At 43.8% G+C, this 23,348-nt stretch overlaps 1 protein-coding gene across 1 annotated transcript; it reads right to left on the bottom strand.

Moving 5' to 3' along the window:
• Positions 1-1,900: 1,900 nt before the first annotated feature.
• Positions 1,901-23,313, bottom strand: LOC138982138 (negative elongation factor A-like). Its single transcript, XM_070355356.1, has 10 exons — positions 23,112-23,313; positions 19,860-20,031; positions 19,014-19,181; positions 18,448-18,537; positions 17,786-17,949; positions 17,253-17,316; positions 9,110-9,240; positions 5,882-6,487; positions 5,313-5,412; positions 1,901-4,787 (listed from the first exon to the last, which is right to left on the bottom strand). Exons 1-10 carry the CDS (start codon positions 23,310-23,312, stop codon positions 4,615-4,617), a joined length of 1,869 nt encoding a protein of 622 aa, XP_070211457.1. The 5' UTR covers position 23,313; the 3' UTR covers positions 1,901-4,614.
• Between the last annotated feature and the right edge of the window lie 35 nt (positions 23,314-23,348).

The following is a 23,348-nucleotide window of genomic DNA, read 5'->3' as shown; positions in this document are numbered from 1 at the left end:
CTCTGTTTTAACAGCACACACCTTCCGGAGTTTTAAGGTTTTTATGGTAATAAACTAATAACATCTGTAATATAAATAAATCCTGACTGATTTTCATAGATTTTTTGTAGGTCTCCAAAGAGGGGTTCCACCGTACTCCAAAGACTCATACAGGTAAGAATAGTGTAAGCCATACAATCAAGTTGGCCTTCAATGTGGAGATGCTTGCAAACCATGAAGGTACCAGTAGCCTATTAACACAAAGCAACTGCACCTAAACCTGTCAAAACAAGAAAGTTTCTTGTTTGTGAAAACAAATATATTAGGACTGAGATGCGTGAATTTCACAGTTTCGCTGCAGATCTGGTGTGATCGAGTGATGGGTATTTTTGGTCCGTTTGGTGATGAAAACCAGACGTGAGACAGTTTCATGTTTGCAGTGCTGCTCAGCAACACTTGAGCACCGTCAATTCACAACAAGTTGAAAAACCAACAGAGCTCTTTGAAAATCATCATCACAGCTGCAATGGTTTGGCGCCGTAATGTCAAGCCTACCACTCTACATTATCAGCAGAGCTGCACTGTTTTGCATAGACCAGTTAAGGGCAGGCACTGGTGTTAAAAGTGATTTTTTTTGTTTCATAAGTGTTGGGTCAAAAATTGTTGCACAATTAAAGAACTCAGTCCATCTCCTGAGAAAATGAAAAAATTATTTTTTTTGGATCACCGGTTGCCTTGGTAGCAATCCAAGATGGCCACCAAACTGCCACTTTTTAAAACCCTAAGGCTTTTACAAAACCGAAAGGAATTTTGTTTTGGTGCTTGTTATTTATACATTAGCACAATACCCAACTTTTGTTAGAGGCTTTTTTTGAAATCTACAGTCATTCAAAAGATATCAGTGATAAAAATGAGTGACCTTGAATTTTATGAAAAACCGCCCCCAAAAATGGTATAACTTCTCACGAAAAAAAAAATTCAACAAAACGCTCTAACAAAATCTGCGAAATAACGCACTCGAGGTGTATGCAAAGTTTCAACAACGCAAGTTTATTAGAAAAAAAGCCTTAGGCTTTTGAAGTGACAAAAAAGTAGTTTTGAGAAAATACACAAAACGTGAAGAAAATGTATTTTTTTTACACAAACGTTTATGAAACATGTAACAAAACAACACTAACAAAACAACAGGTATTGCTTAGTTCCACAAGAAAAACGGAAACAAAATTCAACAAAATTTAAAAAAAAACCAGCCAGTGTTCAGCAAGCACCAAGGAACCTGTTCCAAGGTCACAATGATCAACTCTTATCCGTTACGTGCACGCTGCGTAAAGTATGCCCATCCATAATTCCCAACTTGTTACCAGTGAAGCCTCTTATCTTGGACCTCTTTTGGACTTGCTTTGAATAATCAGGGAGTCATATGGCAGTGTCCTTTACTTTCTATACTACAATATTTGGGTTGACTTCTGTGAATTGCCTTGCAATGCCATGGGTACTTTGGAAGCTCCTCTCCAGCTTCCACCTCTGCATCTGTAGAGACAACATAAATTCAAAATTAATATGTCTATGACAAACTCAAATACTGCTATTCACATTTTCCCAACAATGACTCCCCCCCCACACACACACACATTTGAAAAAAGATATTGTAATGTGATACATGTAACACGATATTTGGGCGCATGCACATGTCAGTGCTGATAGTCAAGCAGTGAACAAAAAGATGTTGACAAATCATGTGAATGTTGCGAAGGCAGTGCAGGTTTGGTTTACAGCTATTGCACATACATTGCATGCAGAAACCATATGGTCTGCATGGGAAGTATGACCACAAGCAATGTTCACTCACTGAGCCATGTGAATGCATGTTTGTTTGAGCCACAAGAAAACTGTGATCACAGGAGGAAGCTAGGCCTATATATAATATGCTCGAGAAAATAAATGAGGAAAGAACAGATGTTTTGCTCCAACCCTGACAAACCTTGTGACAACCAAGCTTCACAGTAGCAGCACATAACAGACTTTGCATCCTATTCAGTTTCTTTGCATCAGGGTGTTGTTACTTAGATTCTGTTCTTCAGCATATAACAGTCACACACGTACACACACACACACACACACACACATAACCAAACAAATATATAAACTTCTACATGTTTGTCAAAAGAAGAAAAAATTACCTACCTACTACCATCTTCAGATCTTGCTTATCAGCTGCTTGGAATCTTCCCTGCTCTGCTTGGGCTAGTATTCAACTGCACCAGATTTCCCAGGAGATGCATGGTGTTGCACCATGGCTGAACAAAGTCATTTTTGTATTGATTGTTCTTTTTCTAAGCAGTTAATTTGCTTTTTCCAGAGAAAAGATATAGGGTCTGCCTTCTCGTCGCCATAAATGGCGAACTCCGTGTTGTCCTTATTGCCGTACGCATTCCGCTCAGCAACTCTAAAATAAGTCGTGGCTCAAAACACTCATGGCAACGTGCTTCAAACGTACACCACCGGTGGTGATTTCTTGCTCCGTCCCAGCTGTTGCAAGGGCAGCAGCATAGTTTCCAGCCAATTTTCATTCTGGACGAAGAAGAATGCACAAACTTGATCTTCCGATTCGTTCGTAGCAATAGCAGACGACACTATCGACTCGCACTTTCTTTTTAAACTTCCGTCACGCCAGCCTCTACAACTGATCTGATTTTACTCGATAATCATCTCCTTTGCGTGTCAAGCACTGAAATCGGGGCAAAACGTGTATTTAACTGAAGTTTCCACAAAGATATCCCAGGAAAATCGCAGCTGTAGATATTTCACATCGCCTTTGGCAAGATCTGGCGGAAATGAAGAATATTGCATTCTGGGAAGGCCGAATCGAACCGAACGAGACCGAGCATAAACGAAGTTTAATATCCGCGATTCGATTGGTCAGCAGCGAAAATTGCTCATACGGAATTTCCCGGAATCTTCATCGGTTCTCTTCGGCTCATTGGAATGTCTTCCAGTTGCTGTTACTAACGGCGCGAAATCCGTAAACAGAAATTCCCGTTGTCCGCGGTATGAACTGATCGTAGCAAAGAAAAGACAACTCATTCCAGTCATGCTAACGTGACCACCGTTGACGATGTGTTTGACTCGCAGTCACCTCTCAAACATACGCATTTTTTTGCTGTTTTGTGTTTGTTCAATACACAATTGCATACACATACATTGTTCATTTAGCCGTTTTGACCGTTTATGATTAATTCTGATCTAAAATCAGTACATCAGAGTAACCAGAAGAGGTTCAAAATCCAAAATCAGAAAGAAAATGGAAATGACCAGGGAACAAAAAAATCACTTTTTTCACTGTGGTGTCTTCCCTTAAGCTTGCCTGTCGTTAATGAACTTACTCAGTCACTGTGTAGCGTTTTTCAGTGAGTTTCCGTATTTTACACAGGCCTTGTCTTGTCTCTTGTCAGTACATGTACTGTTTTCTCCACTACGCAGTTAACTCAGTCTAGCATTGTCCAGCGAATTTGCAGTTTTTTGCACAGTCCATAAAGACTTGCCCGTTGTCAGTACTGTCTTCTGCACTACACAGTTAACTCAGTCTAGCGTTTTCCAGTGAGTTGCATTTTGCACAGGCCATGAAGACTTGTCCGTTGTCACTACTGTCTTCTCCGCAACGCAGACGCACTTAACTCAATCTAGCGTTTTCCAGTGAAGCTGTAGTACTTTGCACAGGCCAGTAAATTTGCACTGCCTGTGCTGATGCACTCTTTTCGGTTGTTTTTGACTACTCACAAAGTAGACAAACAGCTTGCGTTCACTTCTTCATTGACTTTCTGATACGCGTAAGTGTATAATCTGTGGTAAACAGCAACAGCACACTTCACATTCAGCCTTGACAACTAGAACAGCTGCAAACATCTTTGCTGAATGTTACACATTCTTTTTCTTTTTTTCTGTATTTGTAGCATGAAACTCCTACGTACACTTGGTTTTGTTTTGTTTTGCATGAGTGGGCTTTTATGTGTATGGCAGATTTTTTCCCTGCCATTTAGGCAGTCATATTTTGTTTTCAGGGAAACAAATTCTTATGACACCCATAGCGTTCACCAGCCAACTTCTGCTTAATATAAAGTATACAGACAGCCACATAAAGCTTCTGTCGGTGTCAACTTGAACTGCCCACAAAGTCACTGTCATAGGACACTTACAGCATTCTGCAACAAACTTTTGTTGAAGTGGAACAGACTGCCACGTGATGTTTTTGTCCACAGTCAATTCCAACTGCCACCAGCTAAGTACAGCAGAGTGTGGGCAAGTGGTATGGGATGCCACTAAACTCGAACCTCGCTCTCTATCTAGCTCACTGGTTCTCCAAGACAGGCACCAGAATGGAAGTACACAAGCGTTAACACCATGATAACAGCGTCTGAAAGGTGATTTCAACCCATGCATTCAACAGCGCTTTTTGCACTGCCCCTTGGGTGTATAACAGAACAAGAAATCACAACTCTTTCAACAATTCATTGTTAGTGCACAATACTAATGCTGCCATATCTCAACACAACTCTGGTAGATTCCATAAGCTATCTTTTTCACAGCTTGTGTCTCAGCCCTGCTTAAAGGCATGGATCTCTTCCCAAGTAGCTTTCATCAAGAAATATCTCTGTATTTCTTGAAACGTTTCCACTCTCCTGAACCGTAGTTCATCTGGAAGTAAGTGTCCACCATGACTTTCTTCTGGGAGCCGTCCGTCTGGGCGATGCTCTCCTCGTTCTCGCTCAGCTTGATGTTCAGAACGTTGCCTTGCTGAGGACAAGGGTTTTCTGAAACACAAATGCTGTCCACTTAGCCATGCTGAACAAATCTAGCTGTACCCGTTTTTTCGCCTGTACATGACTAATAAGCCTGCACCTATAAACAAACACACATGTTAAGAAAGTCTGTAAGGGGGGGGGGGGGGGGGGAGAGAGAGAGGGGGGAGAGAGAGAGAGGGGAGAGAGAGAGAGAATGAAAGAGTTCACACACACACACACGCACAAACACGCACAAACTTATACACACACCTCTACCCCCAACACACACACGGCAGGGCTGGACCTAGTGTACGAGAGGGAGGGGGTTCCAAAACAAGGCAAGGGTAAAGGGGCTGGCCAAGCGGGTCTGGTGGGCCTTGCCTCCCAGCTGCTGTTCAAAGTTAGCAATTTAAAGGGGTGTTTTGGGTCTCTCCTTGAGAACAAAAGTACATTTGCCCGGTTCGTGGAGGTTGGGGGCTTCCGGAATTCATGATACCCCCGTATATGCAGCCCTGCACGCTTAAGCTGTGTAATAAAATCTTCTCTTGCTCTTACCTCTGGAACCAGCCATGAAGCCCAGAATGAGCGCCTTCTCTGGTCTGGACACCTTATTGGACACTCGGAACATCTCCTGGGCCTCCATCATTTGTTCTCGCTGCACACATGCACATCATTATCATGTATGAGTGTTCAACACTGTCACTGAAGGCTTTGATTGTTGTTTATTTTGTGTGTGTGTGTGTGTGTGTGTGTGTGTGTCTGTGCGTGTGCGCATGAGTGTGCATGTGTGAGTGCGTGCATGTGTGTGTGTGATTGTTTGTGTGTGTGTGTGTGTGTGTGTGTAAAAAGGTGTGATCTGGGGCCTAAGAGCCTGGCCTCAGATGAGTGGACAATTTTGGTCTGGCCCAAGGATGTTCATTCATGAAAGGGACTGCTGGAATACTATCTTTTATAATGAAACCCCATTACAGCTTCATAGTTTAAGAAAGTGAGCATTCTTTTGGTTTTGACTCTGCTCTATATGAAGAGTGTCTCCTTTTTAATTTTCTCAGCTTTCTGGAGGTGTTAAAAGAGGGGTTCCACTGTATGCAAACAAGCAACACTGCATCACAAGTTTCACTCACAGTCAGGGACAAGCCTTTCTTGGCTTGCTGAGCAGCTTGAGGGGTGGCTGCAGTCACTACGGCAGCTTGCTGTTGTTGTTGCTGCTGTGGTTGCTGCTGCTGCTGCAACTGTGGTGTGGCGTTCACATGTGGTGCTGCGAGCCGCACCTGCACGGCCTGAGTACCTATCACACCTGGCTGACCTTGTTGCACCTGCACACCTGCAGGTAGCCGCACCTGCGTAGCCACCAGTTTCTGACCCCCCTGCTGTTGCAGGAGCTGCGGCGAGGCCTGGACGATGATGGTTGCCGGCTGACCCGTCACCGCCCCTGATGCTGCCACGGAAGTGGTGACAATCACCGGTTTCACGGTGGTCATCGTGGTGCTGGCTACGGTGACAGTCTGGCCCGCAACGGTGGCGGGAGGCCGCACGATGGTTGTGGTAGCAAGCGTGTTTTGTAAGGTGTTGTGCAGGTTCTTCCTGGCCTGCTGCTGGGTGGAGAGCGCGCCCACCCCACCCAGGGTGGCGGCGGTGGCCTGGCTGGTCTGCACTCTGGCCGTGGGCACGTAGGTAGGGCCCTGCACTGTCACTGTGGCTGTTGCACTCAGCATGGGGGTGGGCATTTTCTGCACGGTAAATGTGTGACTCATATTGAGATTATACAAAGAAGAATGATTAAAACCCATCATTTCTGTGGCTGAAGGTTCACCGTCTGTATCTCTCGACTGAACAGCATGAGACAAAAATCAAATAAGCTGCCTTCAAGTTTCGTCTGAAACCCTAAAGTTCTTGTGACAAAATCTTTGAAACTGAGCAGGTAGATCTGCATTACTGATCCAAATAAAAAGTTCTACTTCTACAACTACATTTTAATTTAGAACTGCAATTTAATTGAAATATCTGCAAGATGTAGATACTTCCTAACCAGCTAAGATTTGCCCCCCACCCTTCACTTTTTTCTCTTTTTTTTTTTTATAAATGGTGGAGAAATACTACAATGCACAAACATTCAAAACAGGAGAAACAAAACAGGACAAGCTAGAGTAGACTGGAGAGCGCCATAAAAAGGTGATGCATTTTAAGGGGAGGTGGGCCAGTGCACTACCTTTTTTTCAATTTTGAATGTTTTATTGTGTCTGAATGTTATTTTATGAAAGAAATGAACAAATGATGACAAAGAATAGTCACTTTTTGTATTTTCGGTTGCTGGTTTTTGTTTTACGCGACAAAAACAGTCAAAATACAGACAAAAGTGGAGTACAGGAGATACACGGATTTTCATCAGATGTGATTGTCACACTTCTAATTATTGTTTTATTTTATCCTTCTGGGTATGCTCTAGGGGATTACGAAGCAGATTTTGTTTATTATATTTATATTTGGAGTTAGGAACACTTCTTTGTTACAACTGTCAAACTTTAGGGTAACGCTTGCGAAATTATTTTTTGAAATAATCTGGATATGACTATAATAAAATTTCAGCAAAATCCCTTCGTAATCCCCCAGAATGTTATATTCTGCACAAACTACAAAAGAAAATATTGCTCTAGCTAAATTACAGCCAGAGAAATCGCGTAACCCAAGACGTAACCGTAGGCAAAATGGCTGAACTGAGAAAAACGACATTGAAGATTGAACACCACAGAAACACTATTGAAACAGACACACAAGGACAAAACTGTGTTATGAATGAACAGCTTAGTTTATTTGAATTGCAAACTACTTAGCCTTTAGCACGCCAGCAGAGAATTTATGCGTCCATCCCTTCTTTCCCTCTGTCAACCAGCATGGGGATACTGCCCCAGCGCTAAACGTGTATCAATGACCCGATTCTCGTTTGTATTTGCATGCGAGAATAACAGTATTTTTAACGGTAACTTACTTGAGCCAGAACGAGACTTATTTCCTTCCGTTATCTTGTCGATTTGTTGGTTTCCTCGAAGTTTTCTGCTTTTGTTTTTACATCGATACAGTACTTTGGTGCTTCGACAAGCAAGATGGAGGATGATGAGTTTGAAACTTTCGTTTTAGTTGTTTTTTGACAACAAATCGTACGTGGAATCTGAACGATTTACTGAGGAAGCTCTTCGCAATGAACTGTGTATCGCGGTGAAGAAAATGACACAGTTCGTCAAGACAGTGACGGAATTTACGAAAGTGCAGATTGATACAAACAGTTGCTGATCCAGTTTCGTTCGGGAAATGGCAGGCCCAGCAAACATTACCGATAATCTGACTGATGTTGGATACTTTCTCCTGTTTTTGTTTTTTTTGCGTAGCAAATGCTCAACTTGCTTGTCGAGGAGATACTGCACAGAAACTGACTCAAATTCAGCGCAAAGCAAGCCAGTGCCGAGACGTAAAAGGTGTGCTGCATGGCGTGTTCGGAAATGGCGACCTGTGGATCTGCGTGGAGATCAAAGCTTTCCTCTGTATCGGAAACACCGACAGAATCCAAACTTTGGCCTAGTACCAGCGGAACTACTTGTTGTTGGTAACCGAACTAATAAAGACATTGTCCTCTTTCTTATTTCGAGCCATTGTTATCGTATCAAAGGTTGTTTCTCAAGGAAAAATTCGCTTTCGGTTGTCATCGATCGTTTGATGTGTAACCAGGATGTTGTAAAACCGAGTAAACTTCGGGTGTTCCCGTCATGGCCGAGAGTCTCTTCGGTAGTTTCCGTATGCAAAATTCGTAAGCTGAGCATGCGCACTCACAAAGTAAACTGGTTCCCGATTTCGGTTTATGAAACGAACCAATGGATGTCGAGTACCTTCCAAATAAGGACATTTCCGTTCGATTACGATTGCTGCCTTTGCAACGGACAAGTGGCTGAGTGAATGGAACATTCATCAAAACACTGATGTCATGTTATAGGTCAAGAGCTGCTGCGCAGTTTCGTATGTCGTGAATGCACTGTTTTGCTGAGGACAAAGCCGTAACTAGCCTTTGAAAGGAGACATTTTTTGGCGGGGGAATATCGACTACAGAAGACAATCAATGCCACACATGTTCACATTTTGTCTTTATTGACAGATAAATAGGACACTTTTGACAAAAACACTGACACACATGGATGATAGGTATGTTATGGAAACATAATCTGCTAAAATACCCAAAACAGTGTTTTGAACGATTTGGTCAATTTTGCACTGGCCCACCTGCCCTTAAGGGAAAAACAACAATTCCAAAATGACCAGACAAGCAAACAAACAAATTGTCAACAAATCAAGGCAAAAAGACTCACAGGGGTAGCTGGGGCCATGAGCCCAGCAGCGTAGTCTGGGGTGACAGTCTGAGGGGCGGTGGTGGTGGCAGCCGCTGCAGCCGCTGCTGCTTCTTCCTTGGCCTTTTTCTGCTGTTCCATGACTTCCAGCTCTGTAGCAGATATTGCTTTTTTTGTCAGCATTGACTCACACTTAACCATAGTGGGCATCCGTTAAACAAAAATACAGGGAGTTCCACTATATCGCAGTCCACTATATTGCGAATTCGGCTATATCGCAAAGATATTTTGGACCCCGCAAAAAAACTGTGGCAAAAACACTGACACAACTTTATCTTCAGTTCACTGTGAGATACATGTATTGCATTTTTTTGTCATCTGTCTGATGTGCATTGCCTCATTCAGAAGCATTGTGAACATCTGTTCATCAAAAATACTGACACAACTCTTTCAGTTCACTCTGAGATATTGTATTTTTTGTCATCTTCTGTTTGATGTGCATTGACTCACACATAACCATTGTGGGCATCTGTTCATCAAAAACACAGGGGAACTCCACTATATCGCGGTCCAGTACATCGCGAATTTCAGCTATATCCCGAAGATATCTTGGACCCCAAAAAACAGGACCAACCCTTTTTTTCCGTCTGCAGTCCCGGTTTTGCTTTGTGAAGAAGCACTTTTTCTATCATGGACTTGTACAGCACTCCTCAAACCAATTTTCCAATTTCATCTCCACTGCCCAACCCCCCCTTTTCTGGTTCTTAGTGCTCTAAGCCGTAGTGGAAGAAACTGCAGAGAAAAGTGCTCCACAGTAGCATTTCCTCCTCTTTCACATGACACTGGCAAATATCAATCAATCAATCAATAGGAGGCTTATATCGCGCATATTCCGTGGGTACAGTTCTAGGCGCTCTGCAATGATGCCGTGTGAGATGAAATTTTATACGGCCAGTAGATTGCAGCCATTTCGACGCATATTTACCTTTCACGGCCTATTATTCCCAGTCACACGGGTATAGGTAGACAATTTGTTAGGAAACGCTACCGTTGCTGAGCTTTGGTTCAGTTTTGTGTGTTGCATGTAGTTGACTTATTTGTACTTTGTGGGAAAGTACCGATATTATATTTTGTAAACACAATATTTATGCTTGGACGAGAATGCAGGTGAACTTTCTAGTCCTGTCAAAACAAGTTGTTTACCATGCTGATTTAGTGTGAGTTCGTGGCGTTCGATCGGATTAAGGGCGTCGGCACCTTTTGATGTACGTCACAGAGAACGTCACCATTCTAGTCCATGGGCGGTTCGCATATAATGTAGTTGTATCATGTTCGGTCTGGAATATTCTCGAGATTGAGTATTTACTATATATGCCAGCGCGATTTGTATGTAAAAAAGCTTCTTTTTGAGTTCTGCTACGTTGTGCAGTTGTATGTATTGAATGCTGAATAAATCCTCGAACTCAATTTGACGAGTTGTTTTCTGTTGCTGCGAAGACGGGCGACGTAGAATAAAAGAACACAACTATACGACGTTTGAGAACTTGTGGCAATCTCAAGTGTCGTGTAACAATTGGGGGCCAAGCCAAGGATCTACGTTTAACGCCAAGGGTTTTCCAGCAACAAGGACTAGTGTCAAGACAGTCACAGGAGGTAGCCATCAATCGGGTGTATCCTGAGGGATCAGTATTGAGACTACGGAACCGTGGATTCGGTGTGACTGGTGAAGAGTTTGGTAATCGCCGCAGCTCGGTACGGTGAGCGACGCCGGAGTGTATCGGGATTACAGAGGTTAGCTGCCGTTTAGACGAGACGGACTTCGTCGCGGAGCTAGTGCATTAATACTACGAAATACGACTGAGGTACGTCGTGTACGTATCGTCAGCAGAGTGCGCCGTCACGTTAGACCAGGAGGGTGGCAGCCTGCGTCTACGAAGGTGACCAGCGACGAGAGAAGCATCGGAGGTGCAGTAGAGACTGTGTTCTTTTAGAAGACTACATTCGTCTACGTTCGGGGCTGTGAAAGAATACAGACGAACGCACCGGTAAAGACCAGAATGGCTGAGTTCTGGGGAAAAGGAATTGAACTGGGACTAAAAGGCAAGCAGTTGACGGAGTTCGTCGAGTCCCAGACACGACTGCTGGCGCAGCGTGAAGAAAGACAAGCGCAGCGTGAGCGAGAAGAAAAAGAAAGACAAGCGCAGCGTGAGCGTGAAGTAAGACAAGCGAAGAGTGAAGAAAGACAAGCGCAGCGTGAGCGTGAAGAAAGACAAGCGCAGCGTGAAGAAAGACAAGCGCAGCGTGAAGAAAGAGAAAGGCAAATTGAGCTGAAACGCTTAGAGCTCCAAATAGAAATGGAGACGAAGCGTTTAGAGCTTCAGACAGAAATGGTGCGTGTTCAAAACGAGCACGAGGCACCACGCCAAAGAGATAACCAGCAGCAAATGTTACACAGGGCACCGAAACTTCCAGCATTCGCTGACGGGAAGGACCAGATCGACTGCTACCTTGCAAGATTCGAGAGGTTCGCTGAGAGTGCTAGATGGCAGCGCGACGACTGGGCGATTCAACTCAGCGCACATTTGACTGGGGCAGCACTTGAGGTCTACACTAGACTCTCAAACGATGACGCCAGAGACTATGATGTACTGAAGGAAGCTCTGTTGCGTTGCTACAACTTCACTGAAAGGGGCTACCGTCAACGCTTCCGCGAATGCCAGCCATTGTCTGGAGAGACACCGAGCCAGTTTGTGGAGCGCCTGTCGTCATACCTGCAGAAGTGGGTGGAGTTATCAGGTGAAGAGCAGTCATACGAGAGTCTGCGGGACTTGATCGTGAAGGAGCAGTTCCTTAATGCCTGCCCGAAGGACCTGGCGACCCGCTTGGAAGAGCAAAAACTGCGGGGTTTGAAGGACATTACTGATGCTGCTGAGCGTTATCTCATTGCTCATGGAAGGACCCTGGGGACGTCAAAGTCATCGAAACCTTTCCAGAGGAGCGGGAACCAGGGAAACCAACCTGCCAAGGGACAAACTGAGTCCGCACCATCATCCAATGAAGGGCAGAACATAACGTGTTTCCATTGCAATGCCAAGGGTCACCGAGTCGCCAACTGTCCCCAAAAGAAAAATAACGGACATGTCAATGACAAAGCGCAAGAACATCGACGGAGATATTACGACAACAAGAGGCAAACGAGTGGCTCGAACCAACAAGTATGTGCGAGCAGCGTCATACTTCCAAGGGCTGCCGAGCAAGTGGCTACACCATCGGACGTGGAAGAATGTATATCTGATGGCCAGCTTCTACTCGCCAATGGCAGGTCAATCTCTGTCGTTGCCAGCGCAGCTGTGTCAGTGTCGAACATGCCCGTGTCGAAGGGATTTGTTGAGAAGCAGGAAGTGACTGTTCTCAGAGATTCGGGCTGCAATGGAGTCATTGTCAAAGAGGATCTGGTGCCAACAGAGAAGTTCACTGGTGACTTCAAGTGGACGCTCATGGCTGACAGCAAATGCGTGAAGGCACCAGTGGTAAAAATCCAGATCGATACTCCATACTTCACCGGAGAAGTTGAGGCCGTCTGCCTGAAGAAGCCCTTGTACGATCTACTAATTGGGAACATTGGGGGTGCGAGACGTCCTGATGACCCTGATTTCGAATGGAGAATGGGCTCAGCTCAGCCTGCTGCTGAGGAGGAAGACCCACTGCCATTCGCGAATGAAGATATCAGCGAACTGTTACAAGATGACAGAGCAACTGTGCATCGCCGCGACCAGCCGCAGGTTGTAAGCGCTGTGACGACCAGAGCCCAGGCGAAGAAGGACAAAACAACTACGCCACTCAGGGTCACCAACAGTTCTGCAACTGCTGTCGTGGACAGGGATCGGCTGATTCAGCTACAGGAAGCTGATTTGACCTTGACAAAGTACAGGAGTCGTCCTGTCAAGGAGATGACTAAGGGCGAAGGCACTGTGCACTTTGAAGTAAAGGCCAAGATCCTGTACAGAGTGTTCCAGCACCCGAGAGTCAACGGTGGGAAGCCATTACGTCAAGTTCTGGTGCCTCAACCACTTAGGCGCCAGGTGATGGAGGTGGCCCACGACTCTATTATGGGAGGTCACCTGGGGGTCAAGAAGACATCGGACAGAATCCAGGCTGCGTTTTACTGGCCAGGACTGCATGCAGATGTGACTCGATTCTGCCGATCGTGCGATATTTGCCAGAAAACCATACCTCGAGGAAGGGTCCCGAAAGTGCCGTTGCAGAAGATGCCTTTGATCGACCGACCTTTCAAGAGGGTGGCCATTGACCTCATCGGCGAGATCAAACCGCCAAGTGAAGCGGGTCATCGTTGGGTACTGACCCTGGTAGACTATGCAACCAGGTACCCAGAAGCCGTGCCTCTGAAGAAAATTGACACCGAGACTGTTGCCGAGGCACTTGTGGACATTTTCAGCAGAATTGGGGTTCCTGAAGAGATCCTCACAGACCTGGGGACACAGTTTGTCTCTGAATGCATGGAAGAGGTCAACAGGCTGCTGAGCATTCGTCACTTGACTACGACACCCTATCACCCGATGTGCAATGGGCTGGTCGAAAAATTCAATGCGACGCTGAAGTCCACGCTGAAGAAATTATGCAGTGAGCAGCCAAGGCAGTGGCATCGCTACATCAATGCCTTGCTGTTTGCATACAGGGAGGTGCCACAAGAGTCCACTGGATTCTCCCCGTTCGAGCTGATGTACGGGCGGACCGTGAGAGGCCCGATGCAAATACTAAAGGAATTGTGGACGAAAGATGTGGACACACCTGAAGTGAAGAACAGTTACCAGTACGTGTTCGAGTTGCGAGAGAAACTGGAGGAGACTCTCGAGATTGCGAGAGAAAACTTGAGAAAGTCTCAGGATAGTGGAAAGCACTACTACGACCGCAAAGCCGTAAACAGGAAGTTTACACCAGGTAACAAAGTGCTGATACTGCTTCCCACTGATCACAACAAACTACTGATGCAGTGGAAAGGCCCATACGAGGTTGAGGCCGTGGTAGGGATCAACGACTACAAGGTGAATGTCGGCACGAAGTCCAAGATCTACCACGCTAACCTCCTGAAACTGTATGTGGAGAGACCTCCGGAAGCAGTACAGGTCGCAGCAAGTGCGGAAGAACCAGCCGAACTAGACGAGTTCGACGGTGAGGAACTACTGGAGTTGGGAGACCTACACAAGAAAGAGGGAGTGGATGACGTCAAGCTAGGACCTGACCTGACAGAAGATCAGCAGAAGGAGCTGCATGATTTTATGGGCGACTTCACCCATAGGTTCTGTGATGTTCCAGGCTCTACGTCCTTGGTCGAACATGAAGTCCACCTCACATCTGACGTTCCTGTTCGGTCAAAACCATACCCTATCCCGTTTCAGGCTCGGGAATCCTTGAAGAAGGACATCGACAACATGTTGAAGATGGGGGTCATCCGTGAATCATCATCCCCTTACTCATCTCCCGTTGTTGTTGTCAAGAAGAAAGACGGCACAAACAGGGTATGCATTGACTTTAGGAAAGTCAATAAGATCACCGTGTTTGACCCTGAACCAATGCCGACGGCAACTGATCTGTTCCGACGGTTAACCGGCAGTAAGATCTTCTCGAAGATCGATCTCAGCAAGGGATATTGGCAAATTCCTGTGCGCGAAGAGGACATACCAAAGACCGCCTTTGCAACTCCAGACGGAACGTATGAGTGCCTGCGGATGCCTTTTGGCATGGTGAACAGTGGTGCTACCCTTAAGAGGGGAATGCGAAAAATGCTCAAAGGAATGAAGAATGTTGTGTACTACTGGGATGATCTGCTAGTCCACACGGAGACCTTTGCGGAGCATCTGGAGACTTTGAGGGAACTGTTTTCCCGCCTGACAAAAGCTAATCTGACCGTGAGACCCAGCAAGTGCATTTTGGGGACCGACAACGTTGACTTCATAGGTCATTCACTGAAGGAAGGTCAAAAGGGGCCTTTGTTAGAAAACGTCACCAAGATCCTCAATGCGCCACGTCCTGAAACCAAGAAGCAGGTGCGATCCTTCCTTGGATTGGCTGGGTACTACAGAGAGTTCATTCCAAACTTCGCCGCCATAACAGCGCCTTTGTCGGACATGACCCGAAAAGGATGCCCCAACCGAATACTCTGGGGACCAGCTCAGGAGAAGGCATACCAGACCGTGCGCGACCTGATGTCACGAGACCCGGTGCTACGCCTTCCTGATACTGCCAAAGAGTTCATCTTGCGTACAGACGCATCGGACGAAGGGATCGGCGCCATGCTGATGCAAGAGCATGGAGGTAAACCGTTTCCGGTCAGCTATGCCAGCAAGAAGCTGTCAGGAGCCGAGAAGAACTACTCGACCATGGAGAAAGAGTGTTTAGCCATCGTGTGGGGAATCAAGAAATTTGAACTCTACCTCCAAGGGGTGAAATTCGTGCTTCAGACTGATCACAAACCCCTCACCTACCTGAACTCTGCAAAGTTTGTAAATAATCGTATCATGAGGTGGGTGATGTACTTGCAGAACTTTGATATGCGAGTGGAATCGATCAAGGGTTCAGACAATGTTGGAGCAGATTTTCTCAGCCGAGTATGTGAGTAAAACTGTGTTCATTCTCCAACAGACTAATGTACATACCTGGATTTCAATCTGTTATGTATACATAATATGTGTACAGGCAGCGTTTCAATGATTGAAAGAAATTAGGTAAATTTCTTCTGGTGTTGGGGGTAATGTTAGGAAACGCTACCGTTGCTGAGCTTTGGTTCAGTTTTGTGTGTTGCATGTAGTTGACTTATTTGTACTTTGTGAGAAAGTACCGATATTATATTTTGTAAACACAATATTTATGCTTGGACGAGAATGCAGGTGAACTTTCTAGTCCTGTCAAAACAAGTTGTTTACCATGCTGATTTAGTGTGAGTTCGTGGCGTTCGATCGGATTAAGGGCGTCGGCACCTTTTGATGTACGTCACAGAGAACGTCACCATTCTAGTCCATGGGCGGTTCGCATATAATGTAGTTGTATCATGTTCGGTCTGGAATATTCTCGAGATTGAGTATTTACTATATATGCCAGCGCGATTTGTATGTAAAAAAGCTTCTTTTTGAGTTCTGCTACGTTGTGCAGTTGTATGTATTGAATGCTGAATAAATCCTCGAACTCAATTTGACGAGTTGTTTTCTGTTGCTGCGAAGACGGGCGACGTAGAATAAAAGAACACAACTATACGACGTTTGAGAACTTGTGGCAATCTCAAGTGTCGTGTAACACAATTATTAACTGTGCCTAAGCAATTTTGCCAGGAAAGACCCTTTTGTCAATCGTGGGATCTTTAACGTGCACACCCCAATGTAGTGTACACGGGGGGTGTTCGGACACCGAAGAGAGTCTGCACACAAAGTTGACTCTGAGAAATAAATTTCCGCCGAACGTGGGTTTGAACTCACGCTGACAGCGGCCAACTGAATACAAATCCAGCGCGCTACCAACTGAGCTATATCCCCGCTGTACAATATTTTGCCCTTGTTTTTGGACAGGGATTCAATTGCAGAGTGTAGAGCGGAAGAGTGGGTTTGCATCAGCAGAGGCGAGAGGTTTGAATAGTTTTTATCGTCTATCTCATACAACACCCGGATGAACTCAGACAGTACTCATCCAAATCAAATTCTTGTTTGCAGGTAAAAACGAAAACAGCAGCGAAACCAACCCAACCCCCCCCCCCCCCCCCCCCCCCCCCCCCATTATCACGATTCTGATTCTTTGGACCCAAAAGACCGCGATATAGTGGAAGTCTACTGTACAGACACAACTCGATCTACAGTTTACTCTCAGATATTGCTTTTTTTTTTGATGGTCACCTCTTGTCTGATGTGCATCGACTCACACATAAGCATAGTGGGCATTTGTTCAGCAAAAATACAGTACAACTATACCTATGGTTAACTCTGTGGCGTTTGGCTTACTGGCCTTTAAGTTGACGAGTTACAAGAAATGAAGAACGACACTTCGTTTTACTGACTGGATTACTAGTGTACCAGTGTATGAGAAGGAAAGAGCACACACACATGTGTGCAATTGCAAGCACATGCATACATAGGCAGGCGCTAAGCATAATCAGGATTACCTGCTTGTCTCTTCCGTTTCTTCGCTTCCCTTGCCCCTACAGGTTGTTCTCCTATGTCAAGAAACTGCAAAGTAATAAACACATAAAATGACCAAATGGTATGACAGCAGAATGTGTCCACTTCAAAAGCATTATTCATGCGTCTGTAATGTTGCATGTAGTGATCAAATCTAACTAAGGAGGATATTTCAGAAACTCACCAATTCAGATGCACCACATTTGCTATGATAATAAACAAGGGCCACAGCTCTCCACCACAGCATGTTCAACTTCAAACCAGCTATTCTCAATCTCATACCATCATGTAGATGACACATCCATTGGAGCAAAACAGACAAATCTTAATTTTTCTTGTCCAGCATCCAGGGGACACAGTTCAGACGATTTCCAATCAATACAAATCCAAATGCAACTGTGCAAATAAAAAATCAAACTTGAATTTTTCAGAAAAACTGACCTACCAAATTTACACGTTTTTGTTTTGTTTTATTTGTTGCCTTATTCTGCTTCTAGTAGTAGTGTACAATATTTACCTTGACACCTCCTTCCTTGGTGCGGCTGACCCCTGGTCGATTGGTGACCCAAGTGTTGCCGAGCGGTGTCACTGTCACGGTCGGCTGGGTTATCTTTGAGCTGCTGGGTATTGAACGGAATGACGACGATGGTGGGGCTCGGCTGGGGATACCCCTCATTGGAGCTGTTCACACACACACACACACACACACACACACACACACACACACACACACACACACACACACACACACAATTATAATCAGTGTTTTGCTATCTTGAAGGTACATGGCAGCTGTTTTCAAACAAGAAAAATTAGCTTTTTGGGGAAAGAATGCCCACAGAAGAATAATAAAATTTGCTCTTAAGGTTTTATTGGCTTACGTAACACCAAAACTTATATTTGGCTGTCAAAATAATTATGTCTTAGTTACTCTAAGTAATGGCACTTACTTACTGACTTAGGTGATGGAAGGCCTATCACTACCCCTCAACCTACACATAGGGATCTTCTGAAGACACACCCCCCCCCCCTCACTTTTAAGCATAAGTCTCTGTTAGATGGAGGCAGTGCAACAGCAATGCTGAAATAAATTCACTTCCTCTACACTGAAACATCTTTTTTCGCGTTAATCTCCACACTTAGCACTTTGAAAATCTGCAACAAAAACCCCAGACTTACTTGTGGTGTCCATTTTCTTCAGGAAGCTGCGAGACTTAATAGGAACACTGTTTGGAATATTGTTCTTTTTGTTGTTGGCTGCCTCAGTTGCTGAAATCGAGAAAAATACATATTTCATCACCAGTAACCAGAAAACTTGAGGTTGTGCGGTTACGTTATAAAATCAAGTAGACTTAGTTCTCAAGAAAATGAGTAACTGTGTCTGAATCAGTCTTTTAAAAAGCACTAAATCAAGAACTGCAAGAGAAGTATTTGTAGAATTGTTCAAATAAGTCTTCAGCTCATTAGTATAAAATAAGTTTAAAATCAAACAAACAAAACTAAAGAAAACACACACACGCACACACACACACACAAATCAACATGTTACCTTCAGTACTGCACTTTAGTTAATGAAGCATACATGAGCTAACAAAAAACACACAATAACGTATACAAACGCCAACAGTCACCAAAATGTAAACACAAGTTAACAATAACAGCAGCATACAACAACAAAAACACTAAGTGTGTAAGAAAAAAAGAAAAACTATGATAAAATTAAGTATGTCAGCTTTTCAACTTACATTTTGAAAGTATGTCTGCTCTGAGTGTGGCGGACTTGGGTTTGCGCTTGATCTGAAAGTGCCTGGTAAGCTGGGGAATCTGGCCCGCTGTCTGGTTCAGGGCCTGCTTGTTCAGGTATTGGCACTCAATCGGCAGCATGCAGTTACACCCATCAGCTGATTTTTCCACTGTACACGGATGCAAAAGAACTGTATTATCTACTTCTGATCTTGTTTCAATGAAGCAGTAACTTGAGTAAGGGTTCAAAGTCATGTATTCTCCTAAAGTTACAGCTGATTTATAAGATTAAGAACATCATTACAAATGTTCAGTACCCTCACAAACAAATTCATCAAATAATATAATAGTACTCAAACTCTTCAAAGTTTCTGGATTTCTAATGTAATCTCTTTGTCCATTCATTTTATGAAATAAATGATTAAATTTCACACACACACACACAAATTAAAATTAAATTAAAAAAAGACTGAAAGAGTAAGAATACTTTTCTTCCCTGCAGACATTCAATTCTCTCAGTAATTTGAGTAAAGATAACTTTTCACACTCACAGACGTGTGATTTGAAAAAATCAAAAACTTGCAGTTTGCTTTTAGTTTTACCTTGAGTTCATTTTTTCAGAAACCTGAAAATATTTCTTCTTACTCTGGCAAAACCTGCAAAGCATTCTTTAATATAAGTAAAAGCAAAAGAAGTTCATATTCAAGTATTCCTGCAAGGAGTGCTGACAAGAAATACACCAAGACACATGTACCTTGTTTTCTGTTTAAAGCAATTCCAAAGTCCACAAACAATTTCAGAATTGGCATGTTTACACTTGTGCTAGTGTTTATATCAATTCGACCTACCTGCTTTTTTCAGGTCGGCAAGAATTTCTGCAAAAGTCTCGCTGGTGTTTTGAAGGTTGAGATTGAGGGTCCCGGTGGCTGGAAAGTGGCGGATGATCTCGGCCACCATGTTGACCCAGGGGTCTGTGTCGTTGACCGCGTACTGGATGATGATGTTCAGATCTTCCTGCCACTGAATCAACTTTATTAATTAACACTACGGCTAGTTCAGGAGACCGCTTATAATTTACATCATTCACGTACAGTTGAACCTGCCCTGATGACCACCTGTAAATAACGACCAATCGCGCAAAACGAACTATCCACAAAGCTTTCCAATGTCAATGAGTTTTTCTTCAGTATAATTTATCTTTCCAGAGTGACTGCGGTCACATGTAAATAAAATTAAAATATAATGGCAGCTTTTGGTCTGACCATTGGGTGGGCATTATAGACATATTTGACTGTTGTCGTTTCTTTGAAACACAGCGTTAATAATAGTAACATGTATTGGGCAGGAAAAAGTCAAGCATTTGGTAAAACAGTTATCACAGTTCTGAATTTACTTGCAGACTTTATAGTGACACTAGTAATTTTGAGTAAAACTAAAAGGAATTATTCTCAATTAATCACACCCAACCATTTCCAGTTTAACTGCAAATTCAGCAAAACCATAGAACTTAGAAGTAGAACTTGCATAAATTTATTATTTTAAAACTAGATTCCTTCTAATTCTATACACCTGAAATGAAAAAGATCATGTCAAGTGTAGTTCAACTAGTCTGAAGAACAAATCCTGACAAATGCTCAGGTTGTGTGTGTGGGCAAAACTTTGCACGCAAGTGACACAGTCAGTTGTCACACACGCAGGGCATGCACATGCGGTACCCTGCACATGAGCTGTTTTGCACATGGTACTGGTAGTTGGTACACAAGCTGGTCTGTAGTACTGGCAGTACACATGCAACAATGCATGCGAATTACAATATAATGAACTTAATAAGAATTCTGTAATAATACAATACTACTACTTCAGTACTACAGGGATGTCGTTAGGCGTCGGACATCGGACATATAACGATGGAAATCCCCAAATGTCCGATTCACATTGCCGCATGTCGGTCAGATGTCCTATCGTTTTAGCCTGAGCGTGGTCATTGTCCGATATGTACTCCATTCCTTCGGACAGCCCGATATTCGTTAATTTTCATTTCAAGATACAAATGTTCTAAAAGACCACTGAAGTTGCCAGTGCCGCGTGCGGATCTTTTCTTTTGTCGGGAATTCCCGAACCGTTTGCGGTATGCGCCGTTTGGGTATAACCGTCTCGGTGCAGCGCACTGATCTAAAAATAGTGGATTATTTTTAGATCAGTGCATGCTACAGGAGTACGGGAGACAAGTCCAAGTAAATTTGTCGTCTGCTTTTGTTTTCGATACGAGACAAAGCACTGAATTATGCCGCTGAAAAAAAAACTAAAGCCTGCAAAAGATCAGCATTTGATCAAACCGATCATTTTGTTTTTCAACTTTTATCCAAACCATGCAGCTTGTAATCAAAGTAAGAGCTCTGAAGTTGTTCATGTTGGTTTCTCAGTTTTTTGTGGTTTCTTTGAAACTAAACAAATACAACATTATACGCACACTGTGTTGATGTATTTACTATTATACAGGGCCGGACTAGGAGAAGAGGAGGGGGGGGGGTTGCCAGTGGTGGCCCAGGGGGATGTCCCCCTTGGCGGCAGGGGCATATTAGTTCATTTTATGGGTGTTTTTTTTCAAAAGTATATTGTGAAGATATGGGTGTGAAGGCGCAAAGCGCCGAGCCGACGGCGCGAAGCGCCTAGCTTGCTAGGAGGGTCCGGGGGCATGCCCCCCCGGAAAATTTTGAAAAAAAGGATGCAAAATGGTGCAATCTGGTGCATTCTGAGGATGATCATTACCAGTTTCAGGCAGCAGATTTTGTCACTGATTAATACCCCAAAAATTGAAACTCAATGTAAAATAAAGAAATGCATACCTCATTCAATATTTTTATTTTTTGGCTGGGGGGGGTCCGGAAACCCTAGAACCCCCCCACCCCCCCTCGATGTGGGGGTCAGGGGGCGAAGCCCCCTGAAGCTGATGGGTAGGTCATATTAGGCCAAAAAAAAAAAATTGTCTGTTTAGGGTAACATGACCAAAAAAAAGTAGGGTCGGTAGGTAGGTAGGTTTTTTTTTTTTTTTGTATTTTTTTTTGTTGTAAATGCTATGTTGGCTGAACATTCACTTCTTATATTTGATGAATACATGTTTCAAAACTAACGTATAAATAAAACAGAAAGAAAGGGAGAGAAAGAAACGCCAAATGTCTCTTTTTAGCATTTTTACCTCTTTTTTTTTCTTTTTTTTTTTTGAAATCAAAAAAAAGTTTTTGGGTCGGCGCCAAATCGATAGGGTCGGTCGGGTTACCCTAAACAGACAATTTTTTTTTTTTGGCCTTATGAGATAGGAAAATGGTCGCTCCTTGCATGAAACGGCATAAAATTATAAGCAATAATTAAAAAAAAATTAAATAAGTAAGGTACATGTTTAGGCTAGGGGGGGGGGGGGGGGTTGCGCAACCCCAATAACCCCCCCGGTAGTCCGGCCCTGTACTATATTATGTGTGTGTTCTACAGCGCGTGCGCGTGGGTGTGTGTGTGCGTGTGTGTGTGGGCGCATGACCTTGGAACAATTCCATGGAATGTGTTATAAGCTGTTTGGCGCAAATTCATAATGTCCTATTACACTTTCTGAAAGCGGTCAAATGTCCTATTGATGCTGAAGAACTCAGGACATTTGTCCTATATGTATGAATTTGTAGCAACATCCCTGGTACTAGTATAGTAGTAATAGATTAATAATATGTTTGGATCTCTGATTGTGTTTGCACGCAGCCCTTTCTCATTTTCACTTAAATATTTTATTCCAGAGGGTAGACTGACTCCGTGAGGGGGTTGCAAAGATAGAATCAGCATTCTAAATTCAATACAGAATAGATTTAAGTTTCCATCGTCAACTATTACTGTCCATTACCAAGATGATGATGAAACTGTAAGAATTTTGGCAACAACACTTGCATGCTATAAGTACAACTTCTATGCCTTCAGTTTGAATTCCCCCAAAGCCAACAGACTGTTAAACAGTTTTTTTTACTAAAAAATGTGTCATTCTAACGAATTACATACAGTCAACATGTGTTTGTTTACAAACAATGGTCAATGCGGACTAGGACCATCTGACATCTTCTTACTTGCTCGATGTTGCGTCGAGGAAGATGGAGAAATGCAAGAAGCAGTTTCACTTTCACGTGAGGAAGCAAGGTCATGAAACATTCTTGGATGCTCTGCAAACGTTCTATGTTCAGCTGAGCGCATATTGACTTTCCAGACCACAAATCGTCCGTCGAACCCAATTTGTTCTGCAGCCAGTGCGCTGTGTCTCCGGCGGCCATATTGAAGAGAGAACGATTGCGAAATAAAACGCTTTC

This window comes from Littorina saxatilis, linkage group LG12 (assembly GCF_037325665.1).
Source record: "Littorina saxatilis isolate snail1 linkage group LG12, US_GU_Lsax_2.0, whole genome shotgun sequence".
NCBI classification, from domain to species: domain Eukaryota; kingdom Metazoa; phylum Mollusca; class Gastropoda; order Littorinimorpha; family Littorinidae; genus Littorina; species Littorina saxatilis.
This window is presented reverse-complemented; position numbering and strand designations above follow the sequence as displayed.

Bases quoted from the DNA above. Each gene is read 5' to 3' on its own strand.
- LOC138982138 (XM_070355356.1), bottom strand. From the start codon at position 23,312: ATGGCCGCCGGAGACACAGCGCACTGGCTGCAGAACAAATTGGGTTCG. The intron at 9,241-17,252 runs GTAATCCTGATT...TATCTGCTACAG, and splicing joins GAAACGGAAGAGACAAGCAG to AGCTGGAAGTCATGGAACAG. The intron at 4,788-5,312 runs GTAAGAGCAAGA...TTTGTGTTTCAG, and splicing joins CTTCATGGCTGGTTCCAGAG to AAAACCCTTGTCCTCAGCAA.